Below are 20230 nucleotides of genomic sequence, written 5' to 3'. Positions count from 1 at the left end.
CACCATATAGTTTTCATATGCAGCGTATAGTAACATTTGCGCTGTAAATATTAAATTTTACTCCAAATTGATATCGACATTCTACCCTAACCACTGAACCGGTTCTGCAGTATTGTCCCTCAAGTTGTAGTTCAAACGCTTAATACAAAGATATATTTTAAATAATAGAGAGGGACAAACACATAAGTCATAGTAGCTCGATATTATTAAGGCTTTTAATATCGTGTGCGGATCCTACTTGCGTTGAGTCAATTACGGATGAGTATTGTAAAAGCTGAAAGAAATTACAGAGCACCATACAGTTTTCATATTCAGCGTATAGTAACATTTGCCCTGTAAATATCAAATTTTAATCCAAAGTGATACCGTCATCTCGCCCTAACCGCTGAACCGATTCAGCAGTCTAGCCCCTCAAATTGTAGATCAAAAACTTAATACACAGATGTACTTTCAATGACAGATAAGGACAAAAACATATGTCATAGTAGCCCGATATTACTAAGTCTTGTAATACCGTGTGAGAATCACATTTGCGTTGAGTCCTATACTGATGAGTTTGGAGAAAGGTGAAAAATTATTCAGTACCATATATTTTCCAAATGCAACGTATAATAACATTTGTTCTGTAAATATTAATTATTTCTCCAAATTGATACCTCATCCTGCCCTAACCAATGAACTGAATCGGCAGTGAAGCCCTTTGAACAAATTGTAGATCATAATTTGAATACAAAAATATATTTTAAATGATAGAGAGGGACAAACACATAAGTCATAGCAGCACAATATTACTACGGCTTGAAATATCGTGTGCAGATCCTACTTGCGTTGAGTCGATTTCGGATAAGTTTTGTGAAAGCTGTAAGAAATTTCCGAATACACTATAGATCTTGATATAAATGCTATATTTCTTAAGAAGGCTTTAAAACGTAATTACTGACAAACTTTATGTTACAGAAACACATGAGAATTTGCTATTTTTACTACTTTTTACGATGAAAACCGAAAAGCGTTTGTCACGCTTTTACTCCAGGTAAACTGTCTCGATTATAAATATCTAATAGATATCTATAGACTATATTTTGAAGTCATTATTCACTACTTAGCCATAGCGCTATTGGTTACGACGACGGGAAAATGTCTTTATTCGCGGCGCGGTCATATTTTTTCTTGATTTGGAACTTTTGAAATATTTTAGAAACAAAAATTCATATTCTAATGTTCATAATATGACCAAACTTCAATTTGAAAGAAAGATTTTTTAGCCAAATCTGGAGGCATGCTGCTTTAAATGATAGAGTTGGACAAACATATGTGCGGATCCTAATTGCGTTGAGTCAGATACGAAGCTAAAAGAAATCACCAAGTTCAATAATATTATATTTTTCAGATGCATGCAACGTATAATAACATTTGCTCTGTAAATATTAAATTTTACTCAAATTGATACCGTCACCCTGCCCTAAGCAGTGAACAGAATCGGCGGTGAGAGGGCCAAACACATAAGTCACAGTAGCCCGAGATTAAAAAAGGCTTGTAATGCAGTGTGCATGCGGTTCCTACCAGCGGTGAGTCGTATACGGATGTGTTTTATGAAAGCTAGAAAAAGAACTAGTGAAATATATCTTTCATATGCAACCTATAGTAACATTTGCTCTGTAAATATCAATTTGTTACTCCAAATTGATTTCGCCATCCTCCCTTAAACATTAAACCGATTCGACAGTAAAGTCCCTCAAATGATAGATCTAAAGCTTAATACACACAGATATGCTTTCAAGGCCAGATAAGGACAAAAACTTAGGTCATAGTTGCCCGAATTACTAAGGCTTGTTACTCCAAATGATTTCGCGATCCTCCCATAAACAATAAACCGATTCGGCTGTAAAGCCCCTCAAATGGTAGATCAAAAGCTATGTCTTCAAGGCCCGATCAGGACAAAAATTTACGTCATGGTAGCCCGAATTACTAAATGCTTGCAATATCGTATGAGGTCCTCATTTGCGTTGAGTCTCATACGGATGAGTTTTGTGAAAGCTGAAAGAAATCATCCAGTACCATATATTTTTCATATGCATGCAACATATAATAACATTTGCAATGTAAATATTAAATTTTACTCAGTTTGATACCGTCACCCTGCCCTAAACAATGAACCGAATCGGCGGTGAAACCCCTGTCATAGTAGCCCACATTACTAAGCCTTGTAATATCGTATGAGGTCCTCATTTGCGTTGAGTATCATACGGATGAGTTTTGTTAAAGCTGAAAGAAATCACCCAGTACCATACCTTTTTTCATATGTATGCAACATATTATAACATTTTCTCTGTAAATATTAAATTTTACTCAAATTCATACCGTCACTCTGCCCTAACCAATAAACCGAATCGGCGGTAAAAACCCTCAAACTTTAGATCACAATCTTAATTTAAAGATATATCTTCAATATTAGAGAGGGACAGACACATAAGTCACAGTAGCCAGAGATTAAAAAGGCTTGTAATGCGGTGTGCACGCGGATCCTACCTGCGTTGCGTCTTATACGGGTGCGTTTTCTGAAAGCTGACAAAAAGTAATGAAATATATCTTTCATATGCAACCTGTAAATACCAATATGTTACTTTAAATTCAGTTCCTCCCCTTAACACGAAACCGGTTCGACAGTAAAGCCCCTCAAATGGTAGATCAAAAGCTTGATACACACAGATATGTTTTCAAGGCCAGATAAGGACAAAAAGTTAGGTCATAGTTGCCCGAATTACTAAGGCTTGTAATATCTTATGAGGTCCTCATTAGCGTTGAGTCCTATACGGATGAATTTAGTAAAAGCTGAAAGAAATCACCCAGTACCATATATTTTTCATATGCATGCAACGTATAAAAACATTTGCTCTGTAAATATCAAATTTTACTCAAATTGATACCGTCACCCTGCCCTAAGCAATGAACCGGGTCGGCGGTGAAACCCCTCAAATTTTAGATCACAATCTTAATTTCAAAGAAATATCTTTAATATTAGAGAGGGACAAACTCATAATTCACAGTAGACCGAGATTTAAAAAAAAAACCGCGTGTTATGCGGTGTGTGCACGCGGTTCCTACCTGAATTGACTCATATACGGATGCGTTTTGTGAAAGCTGAAAAAAAGCAAAAAACAACTAGTGAAATATATCTTTCATATGCAACCTATAGTAACCTTTGCTCTGTAAAAATGAATGTGTTACTCTAAATTGATTTCGCCATCCTCCCCAAAACACGAAACCGTTTCGGCAGTAAAGCCCTTCAAGCCCCTCAAATGGTAGATCAAAAGCTTGATACACACAGATGTGTTTTCAAGGCCAGATAAGGACAAAAACTTAGGTTATAGTAGCCCGAATTACTAAGTCTAGTAAAAGTGTATGAGGTCCTCATTTGCGTTGAGTCCTATACGGATGAGTTTTGTGAAATCTGAAAGAAATCACCCAGTACCATACATTTTTCATATGCATGCAACGTATGACAGCATTTCCTCTGTAAATTTTACTCAAATTTATACCGTCACCCTGTCCTATCCAATGAACCGAATCGGCGGTAAAAACCCTCAAATTGTAGATCACAATCTTAATTTCAAAGATATATCTTCAATATTAGAGAGGGCCAAACACATAAATCACAGTAGCCCGAGATTAAAAAGGCTTGCAATGCGGTGTACACGCGGTTCCTAGCGTGGGTCGTATACATATGCGTTTTGTGAATGCTGTAAATAAAACACAAAAACAACTAGTGAAATATATCTTTCATATGCAACCTAGATATCATTTGCTCTGTAAATATCAATTTCTAACTCCAAATTGATTTCGCCATCCTCCCCTAAACATTAAACCGATCCGATTCGGCAGTGAAGTCCCTCAAATGGTAGATCCAAAGCTTAATACACACAGATATATTTTCAAGGCCAGATAAGGACAAAAACTTAGGTCATAGTTGCCCGAATTACTAAGGCTTGTGATATCGTATGAGTTCCTCATTTGCGTTGAGTCCTATACGGATGAGTTTAGTGAAAGCTGAAAGAAATCACCCGTACCATATATTTTCCATGCATGCAACCTGGGAAGAAGATAGATATATATCATTGCTCCAGATGCAACATATAATAACATTTGCTCTGTAGATATTAAATTTTACTCAAATTTATACCGTCACCCTGCCCTAACCAATGAACCGAATTGGCGGTAAAACACCTCAAATTGTAGATCACAATCTTCATTTCAAAGATATATCTTCAATATCAGAGAGGGATAAACATATAAGTCACAGTAGCCAGAGATTTAAAAAGGCTTGTAATGCGGTGTGTACGTAGTTCCTACCTGCGTTGGTTCGTATACGGATGCCTATTGTGAACGTTGAAAAAAACTAACGAAATATATCTTTCATATGCAACCTATAATAACATTTCCTCTGTAAATATCAATTTGTTACTCCAAATTGATTTCGCCATCCTCCTCTAAACACTGAACCGATTCGGCAGTGAAGCCCCTCAAATGGTAGATCAAAAGCTTAATACACAGAAATACTTTCAAGACCAGATTAAAAAGGCTTGTACATTTGTAACACGATCTATTGCAAATTCTTGTAGGGCAGAGAACACCAATTGTTTTCCCATAGACTTCCATTATAACATTATGGCGTGTACGGCCTTCCATATATCGAAACATGTATATCCAATCACATTTTTTTCAAGAACTATCTTAGTTCCACCAAAATATCGGACGAAAAACATATGAATAGTGATACTTTATTTAAGTAATTTTCGTGTGAATGAGATGACCCCCTGTTTACATCGTTGTCATGGCGGGAGTAATTCATTTGATGAAACTTTTTTTCAATACATATAAAATGTAGCAAATTTGGTCAAAATGTATAATGAAATACTGTAAATGCAGTAAAAATATTCCATTTGAAAAAAAATAATCACTTCTTGGGTTTGTTTACATGACTGACCAATCAGAACGCACAGATGCTACCTTATTCCCAGGTATACACTTACCTCATTCCCAGTAAGTTCCCTGTACTTTTTTGAATTGGTGGTCTCTGACCTGTAATATCGTGTGCGGATCATTCTTGCGTTGAGTCATATAGGGATGAGTTTTGTGAAAGCTGAAAAAAAAACTCAAAAAAAAAAAAATTCTTTGCTAAAACAGAATGCGATTAACAAAGAATTCTTTGAACTGATGTAACATATTGAGTTGTTGTAAAAAAAAGACAATTGGCTGAGAGGTCTAAGACGCTTTCCTACGGAGGTGAAGGCCCCGGGTTCGATTCCTGGCTACTCCCATTGCGGTTTGCCCATGGGCAAGGCACTTTATAACGATTGCCTCAGTCGACCCAGCAAACTGCTGGTGGTAAGGTATAATTGATTTTCGCTGTTCTTAAAATAGGGTCGCTCAAAAGCTATACAGAGCGACGGTAAATAAAATTCGAATCTGAGTTAAAATTGATACGTTGAAGTAACCAATACTGGCTTTTATTACCGAAAAATAAAAGTCAGCAGCATTTGGTTAGACTGTGACTAAAGATTTAGTAGTATACGACCTGTGGAAAATTTATGTTATCTACACGCATGCGCAGTTTTCATGTGTGTTACTTCCGTCTCCTTTCCAGGACGAGGTTGTTGCTGATTTCGAGGTTTGTGACTCGTTTTGGTCCCATTTCGAGATAAAAATGTAAACAAATACTGTTCTCAGATTTAATATTGAACGAGCTACCCGATCATTAACGACATCATTTATGCAAACGGCTTTTGTAACAAAAGAAATGAAATTGGGGACACACCCTGAAAAAAAATCTGCGACTTGTCGCCTATTTCTTTCAAACGCTAAGGAAAAGGCCCTCAATCTCTACTTTCACTTTCACCAAGTTACACCAGTGTGATCAAACTCTCGCTCTCACGCTGTCACACTAAACAGAGGAAATGACTAGTGTTACAGAATATTCTCTACTCGTAAAAATTTGAATCAGTTAAGGTTTCGATGGAGGCCTTGAAAAACAAAAATCAAACAACATCAAATCATAGAAAGAAAGAGTTGTTTGACATGAAAATTGAACAGCATGTAAAACATGTATATTACTTTACGAACCAAGTGTCAGTATACTGATATAAACATTGAATTCCGGAAAAGGGCTGCCTAAAGGGGCTCCATTTCCGGACAGTTAAACGCCTTTAAAAACTCACCATTTTCAAAGAACAGTTACACACGTTCGTTTTGATGCATTTGCGATAGCGTGCGAGTGGTGAAATTTCGCATAACAAGGTGGAACACAGTTTTCTGCAATTGTTTATCTTTATTTATTTACAAATGGCATTCATTTTCAAAGGGAGACAACTGTTCCCGATTATTTTAAGTACAAATGACATTCATTTTCAAAGGGAAACAACTTTTTCCGATTATTTTAAGTAATCTTTGAGAAAAAGTTGTTTCCCTTTGAAAATGAATGCCATTTGTAAAGAAAAAAAGATAAACAATTGCTGAAAACTATGTTCCACCTTGTTACGTGAAATTTCACCACTCGCACACTATTGCAAATGCATCAAAACAAACATGTGTAACAGTTCTTTGAAAATGGTGAGTTTTTAAAGGCGTTTAACTGTCCGGAAGTGGAGCCCCTTTAGGCAGCCCTTTTTCGGAATTCAATGTTTATATCAGTATACTGACACTTGTTTCGTAAAGTAATATACATGTTTTACATGCTGTTCAATTTTCATGTCAAACAACTCTTTCTTTCTATGATTTGGTGTTGTTTGATTTTTGTTTCTCAATGCCTCCATCGAAACCTTAATATTTCTAGAAAAAATAGTCCCTGTAAAAAGCAATGATCATGTTGAGATCCCTACAAGCAAACACATGAGTTGGACATCATTATGTAGATGCGCTGACAGATTTACGCTAACTCGTCCTCAAGTCAATGCATCCCCATTTTGTCCCCTTGACGATTTCAGATTTGACATTTCGGCCCGCTTTTTTTTATATCCTGTTTTCTCATATTCTCGGGGGCCTAAGGGTTGCTTTTATTCCCAGTAAAAGATTAACCATTTCATAAACAGCATTTGGGTGTTATTTTGTAGAAAATTCACTTGTCTTTCAAATGGAGTCATAAAATGATACTGAAATTATCCCATTTAATCATTTTGTTACAGTTTACTGTATTTGAAACCACCCTCACCCGCAGAAACGGACCAAGAGTTTCTCGTATTCCCGTGGATTTAGATTTGACTTTTCATCACAAGTAAATTGTAGAATTTAAAACATTAAAATTACCATTGTGTTATAAAAAGATATATTCTGTAGTAAATACATCAAGAAATATTACAATTAATTGCATATAATCAATAATTTATGGCAAATTTGCTAACACCACAAGAAAAAAATAAGGATTAAGACTGCAAACATTTGAATTATTGCCCTTTATTTGTGACAAATGTACCAGTTGGGGGCACACCCTGTGTCCTACAGACACATTCTGGTTTGAAAATTGAGCAAAATGCTGATAGTTTCGTCAATATGCATTCACATCACTTGAAATTTTCAGTGTGTCAGTTTTGTACCATTCTGATTCATGTCTAGAAAATAACAAACATTAAATTATTTGACAACTTGAAGGCAAAAAACGAGAATATGAGAAACCCTGAGAATACGAGAAACAAGGATACTTATAATTTCTGGTAAAACTTTACTGAAGTGAAAATGATTATCATAATATATGTAATTGGGAATAATGTATACTCTACAACTATTTTAATGTAACTTATAACAAAACTATACAGTACTTTTTAGGAAGGTCCTTTTTTGGCAATTTTTGTTTCAAATTTGCTAGAAAAAGTTTTGATTTCAGTTGGGGGTTTGACCCATGCAGTAACAGCTATAGAATTTATTGGAACAAAATACCTACCTAGTATGATAATGAACTTTGATTTTTGGGCTAGTTGGCCATTGAACTGATAGGCTTACAGACTCATTATTCCTCTAGAATACATGTAGTTGGTGACAACTTTCCTGGGTTTTTTTTTTTGTGTGTCATTTAAATTTCACAGAAACTGCGGAAAAGAGCATTAACTAGCTAATATTAATAGAGTTCCTATTCTCTGATCCTAGTTATATGTCAACTTCATTATTTCAGGGGAAAATTGTGGTTGAAATACCGGTATGTCTGTAGATGACCAGGTTGTGTCATCAAATGGCGATCCAATACAGAATGTTTTAACTATACCACCTTCCAACATTCTGACCATCTCACGGCTTTCACCACCTGGAAATGTTGACCTTGACCTTAAAGGTGACCTCCAAGATGATGAAGAAGGAATTGCTGTTTCACCAGGAGCATTGCTCGCAAGTCAGGGCTACTTAGGTATTAAAGTTCCCATCACTGGTATCGGTCCATGCATGAATTAGTTTATATAAAATTAATGATATTTTTGCTCTGTTTGCCAGCAGCAATAAACATTTATGATACTCATTGATAGTATTCCGTTTCAGGCCTGACATTTTTCATGGCCAGAATAATATTACATGTCTCTATTGGAAAATTCATTTCAGGATTTGGAAAATAGATTTTCAAGCTCCTCATTTTTAACTGAACCCCAGGCTATGTTTGCTGTAGAAGCAGTGTGCATGAAAATGTTATTTGGTTTTGATACATACACTGAAAACACCCTTTTACCATCAGAAGTAAATTTATTCCAAATATAGGGAAGACAAGTGTACCCACTAGTCTCTAACTTCCTTATTTTCCAGTTTACAAGGAAGTTGCAGTTTTTGTCTTTAAGCATACAAAAACATTTTAGTTAACATTAAATAAATGGATGTACAATATTTTCAGTTTCACCAAGTTTAAATAACCCAACACTACAGAGCCTACTGACCTCACCAACAGCTTTGCAGGGGCCGCAGCTGGGCCTCCCTGAGGGTATTCAAATCATCACGGTGTCCAGCCCCTCGAGCCTCCTTCCTACACAGACAGATGGAATGGGCCGAATATGGCACGTCATCAATCCGGATGATACTATTATTGCAGTTGGAAATGAGGATTTAAAACAATTAGCACTTGCTAATGGTAAGAATGTATCAAATGGATTTACCCATACCATGCTAAATTTCTGTAATGCCTAAAAAAAAAATTTTGTTTCCGGTAACATGCTCAAAAAAATTAGGGTAGGTAGGTCGGAAATTTTCTTTTTTTTTGATTTTTTTTTTTATTAAGGGAGACTTTTTGGAAATTATTTTTCTGTCAAAAAATGAATAGAAATAAGGGGGTTATGCCTTTAGAGCACCAGGAAGTTGATTTCTAATGTCACTGACCATGTTTAAAGCATAAAAAGTGCAATTTTTTAACTTTTTGTCAAAATGTTGAAAAAATTATTCTCCAAGGCCATAAAAACATTTAGGGTCGGGCCAAAAATTTAGAGTAGGTCGGGATACCGGAAACAAACATTTTTTTTTTTTATGCCTAATCCATGCTAAATTTCTGTAGTGAACTTGTTCATCTTTCAGTTTGGACAGTACCATTAACTGTTAGAAGGGGTGCATACCAAAAAGATACTGACTGAATGGCGAACAGTGCAAGTCATTATCAGACTGCATGGATGTGCTGGCTGATCATGATCTGCACTGGTCACAAAAGCAGAATCAGTCGTGTCTAGCATGCAGGGGCGTCGGAAGGTGTTTGATATTGGGGCCGCCAGGGCGAGGGGAGGGGGGTGGGTAGGTACGGGAGGGGGCATCCCCTCCCGTAAGGGGGGTAAGGGGGACCTCCCCCTGAAATTTTTTTAAAACAGGATCATAAATGGCGAGTTCTGATGCATTTAAGGGTGCTGAATCGAATCTCAAGTCTCCAGTATTTTCTTACTATTTACATGACTATAAGCAAAATAAAGTTTAATAAACTCTTTTAATTAATAATGTATAACGCAATACAAAGAATGCATGTATGTTTTTTTTTTTGTATTTAATGTATTGAACAATAATCATTCATGTTACATTCATTTCTTATTTTTGTTTGAAATATCATTTTTTGAGTAAAACCAATTTTTGTAATTAATTCCTTACATCTTAGCGATGTGATAAATCTTAACACTTACCTCTTTTATTAAATAAAAACATAATAATTATTTTTCTGAATTTTATAAGCTTTGCGGCTGGGTATAGCTTAAACGTTATATTGACTAAAGACATGCCAGTTAAAAACATGCTGATGTGTTCATACATAATTAAGTCCAATCACGGACACGTGTGTATGACTCCAATTAACACCCCCGATCGTGTCACCGTCACCACGGTAACACACTAATCTGGACAGCGTGTACAAAATATTGGGTCTGCGGACCTGCGACTCCAACTTATGAATTTACAAAAAATCGTTTTTAGGCAAATTATTGCGGCCGCGGTCGCGGCTCCTGCGGCCCCACTTCCGACGCCCCTGGCATGACAAGGATAAATGATGCTTTTATATCATAAATATTTCCTTGCAAAGATTTGAATGACTTTACGCAGTCAAATACATAAACTGGAGTAATTTGGACAAAACTGTATAACTGCATGGAGAATTATTAAGAAAATTATCTTATGGCTTTAAACAAAAGTATATAAATACTGGTGCATTTTGTGTTGTATATGTATGTCATTTTGTGAAGCACATTAAATGGGTCTATAAAAAGTGCAATTGTTTTTCTTTGGAAAGTTCTGCATGAATTATGTGTTAATTGCCGCAGAAAGCATCACTTGTATTGCACATTATGGGCAGCAAATATGATAGCCGACTTGCAGCTTTTTGTTGCAATTGGGATAAAATATAATTACATGTATACAGGAAGTATATTGTGTCAGTTGAGAAAACATTGATGACAAAAGATAAAATTACTGTTCACAGGTGAACCACTGGAGGATGTTGACCAGGTCTCTTCTACAACTGGTGCAACTGATACCTTGGAGATCCAGGCCGATATTGCCAGTGTCCTCATGCCCCCACCCACTCAGGTCCTACCCCCAGGATGTCCTGCCTGGGCGGCAAGGCTAAAAAACTGTGAGGTAAGAATCTTCTTGTTACAGTTTGAAATTCAGTCTGCAACTAAATGTATATAAAGCTACTGTTCAGCTACTGGTTTGTCTGGCCAACTTTTGCAAACTATTAAATTTATCACACTGCACCATCTCTAGAGCAACTCCTGTAGGAAGTCTGAAAACTATTTGCCGTACAGAGTCTGTTGGTGAAAATCTACTACGGAAGGGGCCAAGTCTGGAAGAAAAGCTCTGTCTTTGTTTGGATTTTTGCACTTTCCAAGAGTTGACTTTAACAGAATTTAAGGTAGACTTTTTCTTTTTCACTGAAATGTTCATTTTAGAAGACGATTTTCTGGCTTTGGCATTGAATTCAACATAGTAAAAGTCTGTTTTCTGTAGGGAGGCTTTGTTTCCTGTTGTTTATGTAAATATCTCCATTTTTGTCAGATTTTTTTAAGTTGAGAAGGCTGTTTTATTTGTTTCATTGTAAACAAATATATATGTATATTTTCTGAATTAAGTGGAAAAGTTCTCTTCTGGATACATCAGGCAGTAAAAATGTGCTGTTAAATAGTACAAGTTTATTAGTCCCCTACTGGTTGAAAACCAGTTTCGGGGACTATAGGAATGCGCTTTTCCGTCATTCCGTCCGTCCGTCCGCAATTTCGTGTCCGGTCCATAACACTGTCATCCATGAAGGGATTTTAATATTACTAGGCACAAATGTTCCCTATGATGAGACGACGTGTCATGCGCAAAACCCGGACCCCTAGCTCAAAGGTCAAGGTCACAATTGGAAGTCAAAGGTCAACAGGGCTTTTTTCCTGTCTGGTCCATAACTCTCCCATCCATGAAGGGATTTTAATGTTACTTGGCACAAGTGTTCCCCATGATGAGACGACGTGTCATGCGCAAAACCCGGACCCCTAGCTCAGAGGTCAAGGTCACAATTGGAGGTCAAAGGTCAACGAGGCTTTTTTCTTGTCCAGTCCATAACTCTCCCATCCATGAAGGGATTTTAATATTACATGGCACAAATGTTCCCCATGATGAGACGACGTGTCATGCGAAAAACCTAGACTCCTAGCTTAAAGGTCAAGGTCACAATTTGAGGTCAAAGGTCAATAAGGTTTTTTTCCTGTCCGGTCCATAACTCTGCCGTCCATGAAGGGATTTTAATATTACTTGGCACAAATGTACCTAATAATAAGACGATGTGTCGTGTACAACTTTCAGACCCCTAGCTCAAAGGTCAAGGTCACACTTAGCAGTCAAATGTTAACATAGCATGAACAGGGTCTGTTTTGTGTCCGGTCCATAACTCTGACATTCATTAAGGGATTTTAATATGACTTGGCACAGATGTTCCCCATGATGAGACGACGTGTCATGCGCAAATCCCGGACTCTTAGCTCAAAGGTCAAGGTCACAATTGGAGGTCAAAGGTCAATAATGTTTTTTTCCTGTCCGATCCAGAACTCTGTCATCCATCAAGGGATTACATTATTGCTTGGCATAAATGTTCCCCATGATGAGATGACGTGTCATACGCAACACCCAATACCCTAGCTTAAAGGTCAAGGTCACACTTTGACATCAAAGGTCAAGAGGATTTTTTTCCTGTCCAGTCTATAACTTTGTCATGCAAAACAGGATTTAAATATCAGTTGGCACAAATATTTTCCTGGATGAGACAACATGTTTTGCGCAAAACTCAAGCCCAGGGTCTAATGTCAAGGTCATATTTAGAGGTCAAAGGTCAAATTCAAGAATGACTTTGTCTGGAGCATTTCTTCTTCATGCATTGGGGGATTTTGATGTAACTTGGACCAAATGTTCACCACCATGAGGCACCATTGTTTTTAGCTCATCTGATTTTTGGAAAAAAAATGATGAGTTATTGTCATCACTTGAGCGGTTGTCGGCGTCGGCGTCAGCGTCTGTGTCGGCGTTGCCTGGTTAAGTTTTATGTTTAGGTCAGCTTTTCTCCTAAACTATCAAAGCTATTGCTTTGAAACTTGCAACACTTGTTCACCATCATAAGCTGACCCTGTATAGCAAGAAACATAACTCCATCTTGCTTTTTGCAAGATTTATGGCCCCTTTTGTACTTAGAAAATATCAGATTTCTTGGTTAAGTTTTATGTTTAGGTCAACTTTTCTCCTAAACTATCAAAGCTATTGCTTTGAAACTTGGAATACTTGTTCACCATCATAAGCATACCCTGTACATCAAGAAACATAACTCCATCTTGCTTTTTGCAAGAATTATTGCCCCTTTTGGACTTAGAAAATCAGTTTTCTTGGTTAAGTTTTATGTTTAGGTCAGCTTTTATCCTAAACTATCAAAGCTATTGCTTTGAAACTTGCAACACTTGTTCACCATCATAAGCTGACCCTGTACAGCAAGAAACATAACTCCATCCTGCTTTTTGCAAGATTTATGGCCCCTTTTGGACTTAGAAAATATCAGATTTCTTGGTTAAGTTTTATGTTTAGGTCAACTTTTTCTCTTAAACTATCAAAGCTATTGCTTTGAAACTTGCAACACTTGTTCACCATCATAAGCTGACCCTGCACAGCAAGCAACATAACTCCATCCTGCTTTTTGCAATAATTATTGCCCCTTTTGGACTTAGAAAATCATTTTCTTGGTTGAGTATTATGTTTAAGGCAACTTTTCTCATAAACTATCAAAGCTATTGCTTTAAAACTTGCAACAGTTTTTCACAATCATAAGTGGACACTGTACATCAAGAAACATAACTCTATCCTGCTTTTTGCAAGAATGATGGCCCTTTTTAGACTTAGAAAATCATGGGTAGGACAATATTTCTATTATACAAAAAAAAATCAGATGAGCGTCAGCACCCGCAAGGCGGTGCTCTTGTTTAGAAATACGTCCCTTTGTTGTTACTATAAATAGATTTTATTGTAATTTTTTTATTATTGGCCGTAGAGAAAAATCGAGATCACTTTTCTGTGGTACAACATGCATGTTACATCCAATTTTTAGGTGTTTTTTGACCTATCTCTACCTGGTAAAGAGTTTCTTGTGGACTTACATTATATAGATTTTTTTGATTTTTTTTAAGATTAATTTTCTTTTGTTGGTACTATAAATAACTTATATGATAACTTTTTTATAATCGGCAAAAACATTTCAATATGAAAACAACTGTGGGTTTTTATATATGCACATTTTAATCCAAGTGTGTTGTTATAACATATTGTATATATAGTACAATATTGTTGATACATCATTGACAGATATCAGTACATTATGTTATATACTGCAGTAGAGAAAATTAGGTGCCTTCCAGTAGGGGACTTTGTATTGCATGGCAATACTTCATTCACTTGTTTTCTATGAATTCATTATTTTATTGGGCATGAAATTTTGTGGTTTTGGATGAAACAGCGTTTTTGTTGTAATATGACTTTGTGGATTTAAATTTTTGAAGAAAAAATGAATGTTAATTAATTTTATATGCTCACTGGGATTTTATTTTTGCAAATGAACTCAATCACAAAATCCACAAAAATTAGACCCCCTCAAATATTAATGATATTACAATATTCTTAGATTCCTCAAGTCTGGAAATTTGGATTTTACATGGTTATTCCTGCCCTTGTATGTCAAAAGGTATTTTTCAATTTACAGGTAACACAAGTGACTGGGAGCAATACAGGACTTGCATTTCAGCTAATTAACATAATAGGTTCTTTATGTTAATAAATTTTCTTTTCAGAAAATTGGAGACTATTATAGGGGATATGTGGATACAGAGGTGGAACTTGATATCCTTCTGACCTATCACAAACAGGCTACACAGAGCTTTTGGGGTACAAGGCAGTCACCGAGTCCTGCTAAACAGTCAACAAGATTCATGTGGAAGTCCCAGTATGTTCCTTACGATGGGATTCCCTTTGTCAATACTGGTATGTGACATCTAAAACCTCGTTGTCTTGAAGTATATACAGATGAACCTGCCTTGGTGGCCGCCTGTATTAACCTTTACCCTGCTAAATTTCTAAAATGGACTGGTCCATCATTCAGTTTGGGCAGTACCATTTATTATTCAAAGGGGTGTTCACTGAAAATTTAATGACTGAATAGCAAACAGTGCAGACCAAGATCAGTCTGCATGGTCGTGCAGGCTGATCTTGGTCTGCACTGGTTGCAAAACCAGAATCACTTGCTGCCAGCAGGCTAAAAATTAAGCAGCCACTTGCCTCGAGCAGTCATTCAGCTAACTTTTATGTACCAACTGTGTTCTAATGTCAACTTGTCTTTAACAGCCACCTGCCAGGCTTAAGTAGCCAGAGTGTGCCACTCCCTTGAATGGCTGCTTGATACAGGTTACAGTTTACAATACATAATATCAGTGGTGATACTGATTTGCTATACTTTTTGCATATAGGAACATGAAAATACATAAGTATAATTTGAGAAAACCAGACAACATTTTTACAGAAAATTTTGTTTAGTTTTCGCACTTTCCAAATTTACCACAATAGTTCTTCACTAAACTGTGTAACTGTATGTTTTCAATGCTTTTATGTAAAAAGGTTGTTGTCAAATTGAAATAATTTTTGTTTTCTATTATTTCTACCATCATGAAAACTTCGGACTTTCGGTGTCAGTGTGGTTTTAAATGCTAGAAAAAATCGGGAAATTGTAAGCTGATTTTGCAAAGAGTAACAAGTTCGTAAATGATAATATCTTGGTTACATATTTGGTTTATTATTCAGTATGTAAGTAGATGCCGTGATCTTGCCAAAGTTGTGTAGAACATTTGTGTCAGTTGATATATTTACTACAGGTAGCCGAGCTGTTGTTATGGAATGTCAGTATGGACCACGTAGGAAGGGCAGCCTGGCCAAGAAACAAATAGATGTCAACTCTGGTGGGGAGTATCGGCAGACATGTCCTGCTAGGTGAGTGTCTAAAGTTAGTTGTTGTCAAGCAAAAAATTGATCTTGATTTTGCATTGGCCGACGGCAGTAAAGTAACATTTAAATTTGACTTACAAAGGGTTGGTGGTTTTACCCAGGTGCCTGCTGGTAAACGCATGACAATGCAATTAAATATTGCAAAAATGTCTTTGTATCATCAAGTTTCAATTTGCATTGACAAGCATTACTTTACATTATAAGAGTGTCATATTGCATTGTTATGCATGGTACTAAAATAAAACAAATTCAGAGAGCATCTTTAATACCTCTTTACAGTGTTAGTTTTAGTTTACCAATGTCTGTCATTATTTGTAAAGATAGGATCCCAGCTTTACTTTATTTTACATTTTGAAAAAGTGGGCGTATTATACCCTGTTAGGCAGAGCCCTTGTCTATTTTAGCAAAATGTTATAAGAAAAATCTGAACCCTTGGCAACACAATAGCAGACTCTGTTTGATTCAGTCTGTTCATGCACGATAATGAAATTTGCAACATCTCTAACACTCTCAAGCTCTGGTTTAAGCAGAATTCTATTGTAGTAAAATTGAATGTTCTCCATAATCATAAAGGACCAGATGAGTCCAAGTATGAGGAAATATCATTTAAAAACTAGTGTTGCTGTGAAAGGATTCCCCAAGAGGACCAAAACATATAACAACACCGAGTCCAAAGTTTTGGATTCTGCGGTCCTCTTTTTTTCCATTAGGTATAAACTTAGTGAAGTTTAAATATGACTGTGGTGAGGTAATTGAGTATAGTTCAGAATTCAGATTCACTTGCCTGAATGAATCTCACAAACACCAGTGAAATCACAATTAAGTAGATTATTTTGTATAAGTATAAAAGTATCTTTAATTAATAAATTTGAGTACCTTAGTCCTGCCTCTGACTTATGTTATGATTGGTTACATGGGATAGGGCCTAGACAGGGCACTTATGTTATGATTGGTTACATGGGGTAGGGCCTAGACAGGGCATCCCTAGTTCATGTCGCGAGACTTTAGAATCTGTATTATTAAAGAGACTCTAAACCAAAAATGTAAAATTGATTAATGCCAAAATTATAGATAGGTCTCAAAATATCAATGAATAATCTGAAACACCAGCTTAATTTACATATATTTCATAATTATTTGGTATGGACTTTACAATATGCATGTAAGGTACAAAAAATATGGTAACTGAAAAACTTCTAAAAAATTTCAGGATCTATATTAAGAAGGTACGGAAGTTTCCAGAATACAAGATAGATGTCAATCTAGACAAGAAGGTGATGAAGAGTGCCATGGACAAAGCTTTCCACGCTCTTAAACAGCAAAATGTTGAGAAAATAGGACAGGATAGGTAAAATATTATGTGTATAGAAATTGGCAGGATTTTCTCCATGGCAATATGGTTAAGACTGCAGACTGAAGCAGTTGCTTTTTAGCTCACCTGAGCTTTTCTGATCACTCGATGTCCGGCGTCTGTCTGTCGTCTGTCTGTCCGTCAACATTTAGCTTGTGTATGCGATAGAGGCTGTATTTTTCAACTGATCTTCATGAAATTTGGTCAGAATGATTGCCTTGATGAAATCTAGGCCGAGTTCGAAAATAGGTCATCTGGGGTCAAAAACTAGGTCACTAGGTCAAATCAAAGAAAAACCTTGTGTATGCGATAGAGACTGGTTTTTTTTCAGTTAATTTTCATGAATTTTGGGCAGGGTGATTACCTTGATGAAATCTAGGCCGAGTTCGAAAATGGGTCATCTGGGATCAAAAACTAGGTCACTAGGTCAAATCAAAGAAAAACCTTGTGTATGCGACAGAGGCTGTATTTTTCAATTAATTTTAATGAATTTTGGTTAGAATGATTACCTTGATGAAATCTAGGCCGAGTTGGAAAATGGGTCATCTGGGATCAAAAACTAGGTCATTAGGTCAAATCAAAGAAAAACCTTGTGTATGCGACAGAGGCTGTATTTTTCAATTAATTTTAATGAATTTTGGTTAGAATGATTACCTTGATGAAATCTAGGCCGAGTTCGAAAATGGGTCATCTGGGTTCAAAAACTAGGTCACTAGGTCAAATCAAAGAAAAACCTTGTGTATGCGATAGAGGCTGTATTTTTCAATTAATCTTTATGAATTTTGGTCAGAATGATTGCCTTGATGAAATCTAGGTCAAGTTCGAATATGGGTCATCTGGGGTCAAAAAGTAGGTCATTAGGTCAAATCAAAGAAAAACATTGTGTATGCGATAGAGGCTATATTTTTCAACTGATCTTCATGAAATTAAGTCAGAATGATTGCCTTGATGAAATCTAGGTCAAGTTTGAATATGGGTCATCTTGGGTTAAAAATTAGGTCACTAGGTCAAATCAAAGAAAAACCTTGTGTATGCGATAGAGGCTGTATTTTTCAATTGATCTTCATGAAATTTGGTCAGAATGATTGCCTTGATAAAATCTAGGTTGAGTTTGATTATTGATCATCTGGGATCAAAAATTAGGTCACTAGGTCAAATCAAAGAAAAACCTTGTGTATGCAATAGAGGCTGTATTTTTCAATTGATCTTCATGAAATTTGGTCAGAATGATTGCCTTGATGAAATCTAGGTCAAATTTGAATATGGGCCATCTGGGATCAAAAAGTAGGTCACTAGGTCAAATCAAAGAAAAACTTTGTGTATGCAATAGAGGCTGTATTTTTCAATTGATCTTCATGAAATTTGGTCAGAATGATAGCCTTGATGAAATCTAGGTCATGTTCGAATATGGGTCATCTGGGGTCAAAAACTAGGTCACTAGTTCAAATCAAAGAAAATACTTGTTTTTGCTCCAATTTTAATGATAATTGGTCAGAATATTTTTTTCCATGAAATCACTAGGTCAAACATGTTTACACTGTTATGGTGTATTGTGGTGTGTTTCTCAGGTGAACGACCTAGGGCCATCTTGGCCCTCTTGTTGATTTACACCTAACTATGGTTCAAATCGTTGGGTATGAGTAACTTGTCAAGCTGTTTTGAAGAAGATATGAGGTCCAACAGGTGCGAATCTATTGGTGGATGCGCATCTGGGTCTTCGTTAAAATTAAAATGTAGCTGTGTGACACTACTTGAATAAAATCTTTGCAAGCATAAAATGTAACCAAAATGATAAGAGGAAATGGAATATGCAACACTCCTCCTCATGCACCCTAGCACAGTAGCATCATCTTAAAGTGTTAAACCATGAAAACTATCGATTGCAGTGTGGTATACAAGAAAAGCTGATTTTGAATATCAGTAGTATTACTGATACAACTGTAGAAGTGTTGTAGCGAAATACCAGTAAACTGCCTAAAAACAGAGAAATAGGCATTGTACACTTTTAAATGAATACCTTTTTATGCCCCCACCGTAAAATGGGGGGGGGGCATATAGTGTTACCCCTGTCTGTGTGTTTGGGAAAGGATGATGTTTGTGTCCGTGCCACAACTTTGACATGCATGGTTCGATTTCAGAATAATTTGACAAAAATGTTAAGCATGGATAGACAATGTGTCATACACAAAGCCATTTCACTAGCTAAAAGGTGAAGGTTACAGTCCTTGGTTGAACTTAGCCAATTTTCACTACATATACTGAATACTAAATTTTCTGTCCTTCTTTTAGTTTGTGAGCAGTACCATGCCTGTGACCTTTCTCGTGTTGCGGGGGCATCTGTTTCTGTGACACATTTCTAGTCTTAAACTTTTATCATTTCATCCTTTCAGTATGTTCAGAAAACATTGGGAAGACTTTTCAGCAGATACTTTTATACTGTCTTATATTTGTTTCTGTTTGGTATATTTCTTTTTCATCATTACAGATTTTATGTTCAGCTGCCTTTACCATCTGCCCATGAGTTTCATGATGAACGAACTGTAATGCCTGTAAGAGGTACCCCTGGGGCAGTCTCCATATCCCAGGTGTCAGCACAAACTCAGACACAGGAGAGTCAAGCAGGGGAGGTAATCACAGAAGAGTCAGAAGTGGAGGGTAACTCTGACAAGAGGCACAGGTTACATCCCATGGTTGTGCAGAAGATAAGAGAGATAGTTGCTGGGGGAGAAGTTCGTGTTTATCATGTACGAAGACTTCTTAGGTACATTATGCTTCCTTCTATTCTAATGACTGTTAAACATTTTGTGATTCAATTATTTAGTGGCAACTGTCATGTAAAAAAAAAAAAAAAAAAAAAAAAAAATAGCTTGGGATTGGATTAGAGGGGTC

At 36.4% G+C, this 20230-nt stretch overlaps 1 protein-coding gene across 2 annotated transcripts in view; it reads left to right on the top strand.

The window, feature by feature from the left end:
- The first annotated feature begins 5610 nt into the window (after window positions 1-5610).
- LOC123551619 (calcium-responsive transcription factor-like) overlaps window positions 5611-20230 on the top strand; it is a 30785-nt gene continuing 16165 nt past the window's right edge. The window contains exons 1-8 of one of the 2 annotated variants that reach the window (XM_045340666.2): window positions 5611-5668; window positions 8159-8386; window positions 8858-9091; window positions 10904-11061; window positions 14787-14976; window positions 15861-15975; window positions 17201-17338; window positions 19827-20102. In XM_045340666.2, coding sequence (XP_045196601.2) covers window positions 8185-8386; window positions 8858-9091; window positions 10904-11061; window positions 14787-14976; window positions 15861-15975; window positions 17201-17338; window positions 19827-20102 — 1313 coding nt within the window. In that variant the 5' untranslated portion in view covers window positions 5611-5668; window positions 8159-8184. Of the gene's footprint in view, window positions 5707-8158; window positions 8387-8857; window positions 9092-10903; window positions 11062-14786; window positions 14977-15860; window positions 15976-17200; window positions 17339-19826; window positions 20103-20230 lie in introns of both variants that reach the window. The other variant, XM_045340667.2, reaches the window with a different exon arrangement.

Source organism: Mercenaria mercenaria, chromosome 4 (genome assembly GCF_021730395.1).
Source record: "Mercenaria mercenaria strain notata chromosome 4, MADL_Memer_1, whole genome shotgun sequence".
Classification (NCBI taxonomy): Eukaryota; Metazoa; Mollusca; class Bivalvia; order Venerida; family Veneridae; genus Mercenaria; species Mercenaria mercenaria.
This window is presented reverse-complemented; position numbering and strand designations above follow the sequence as displayed.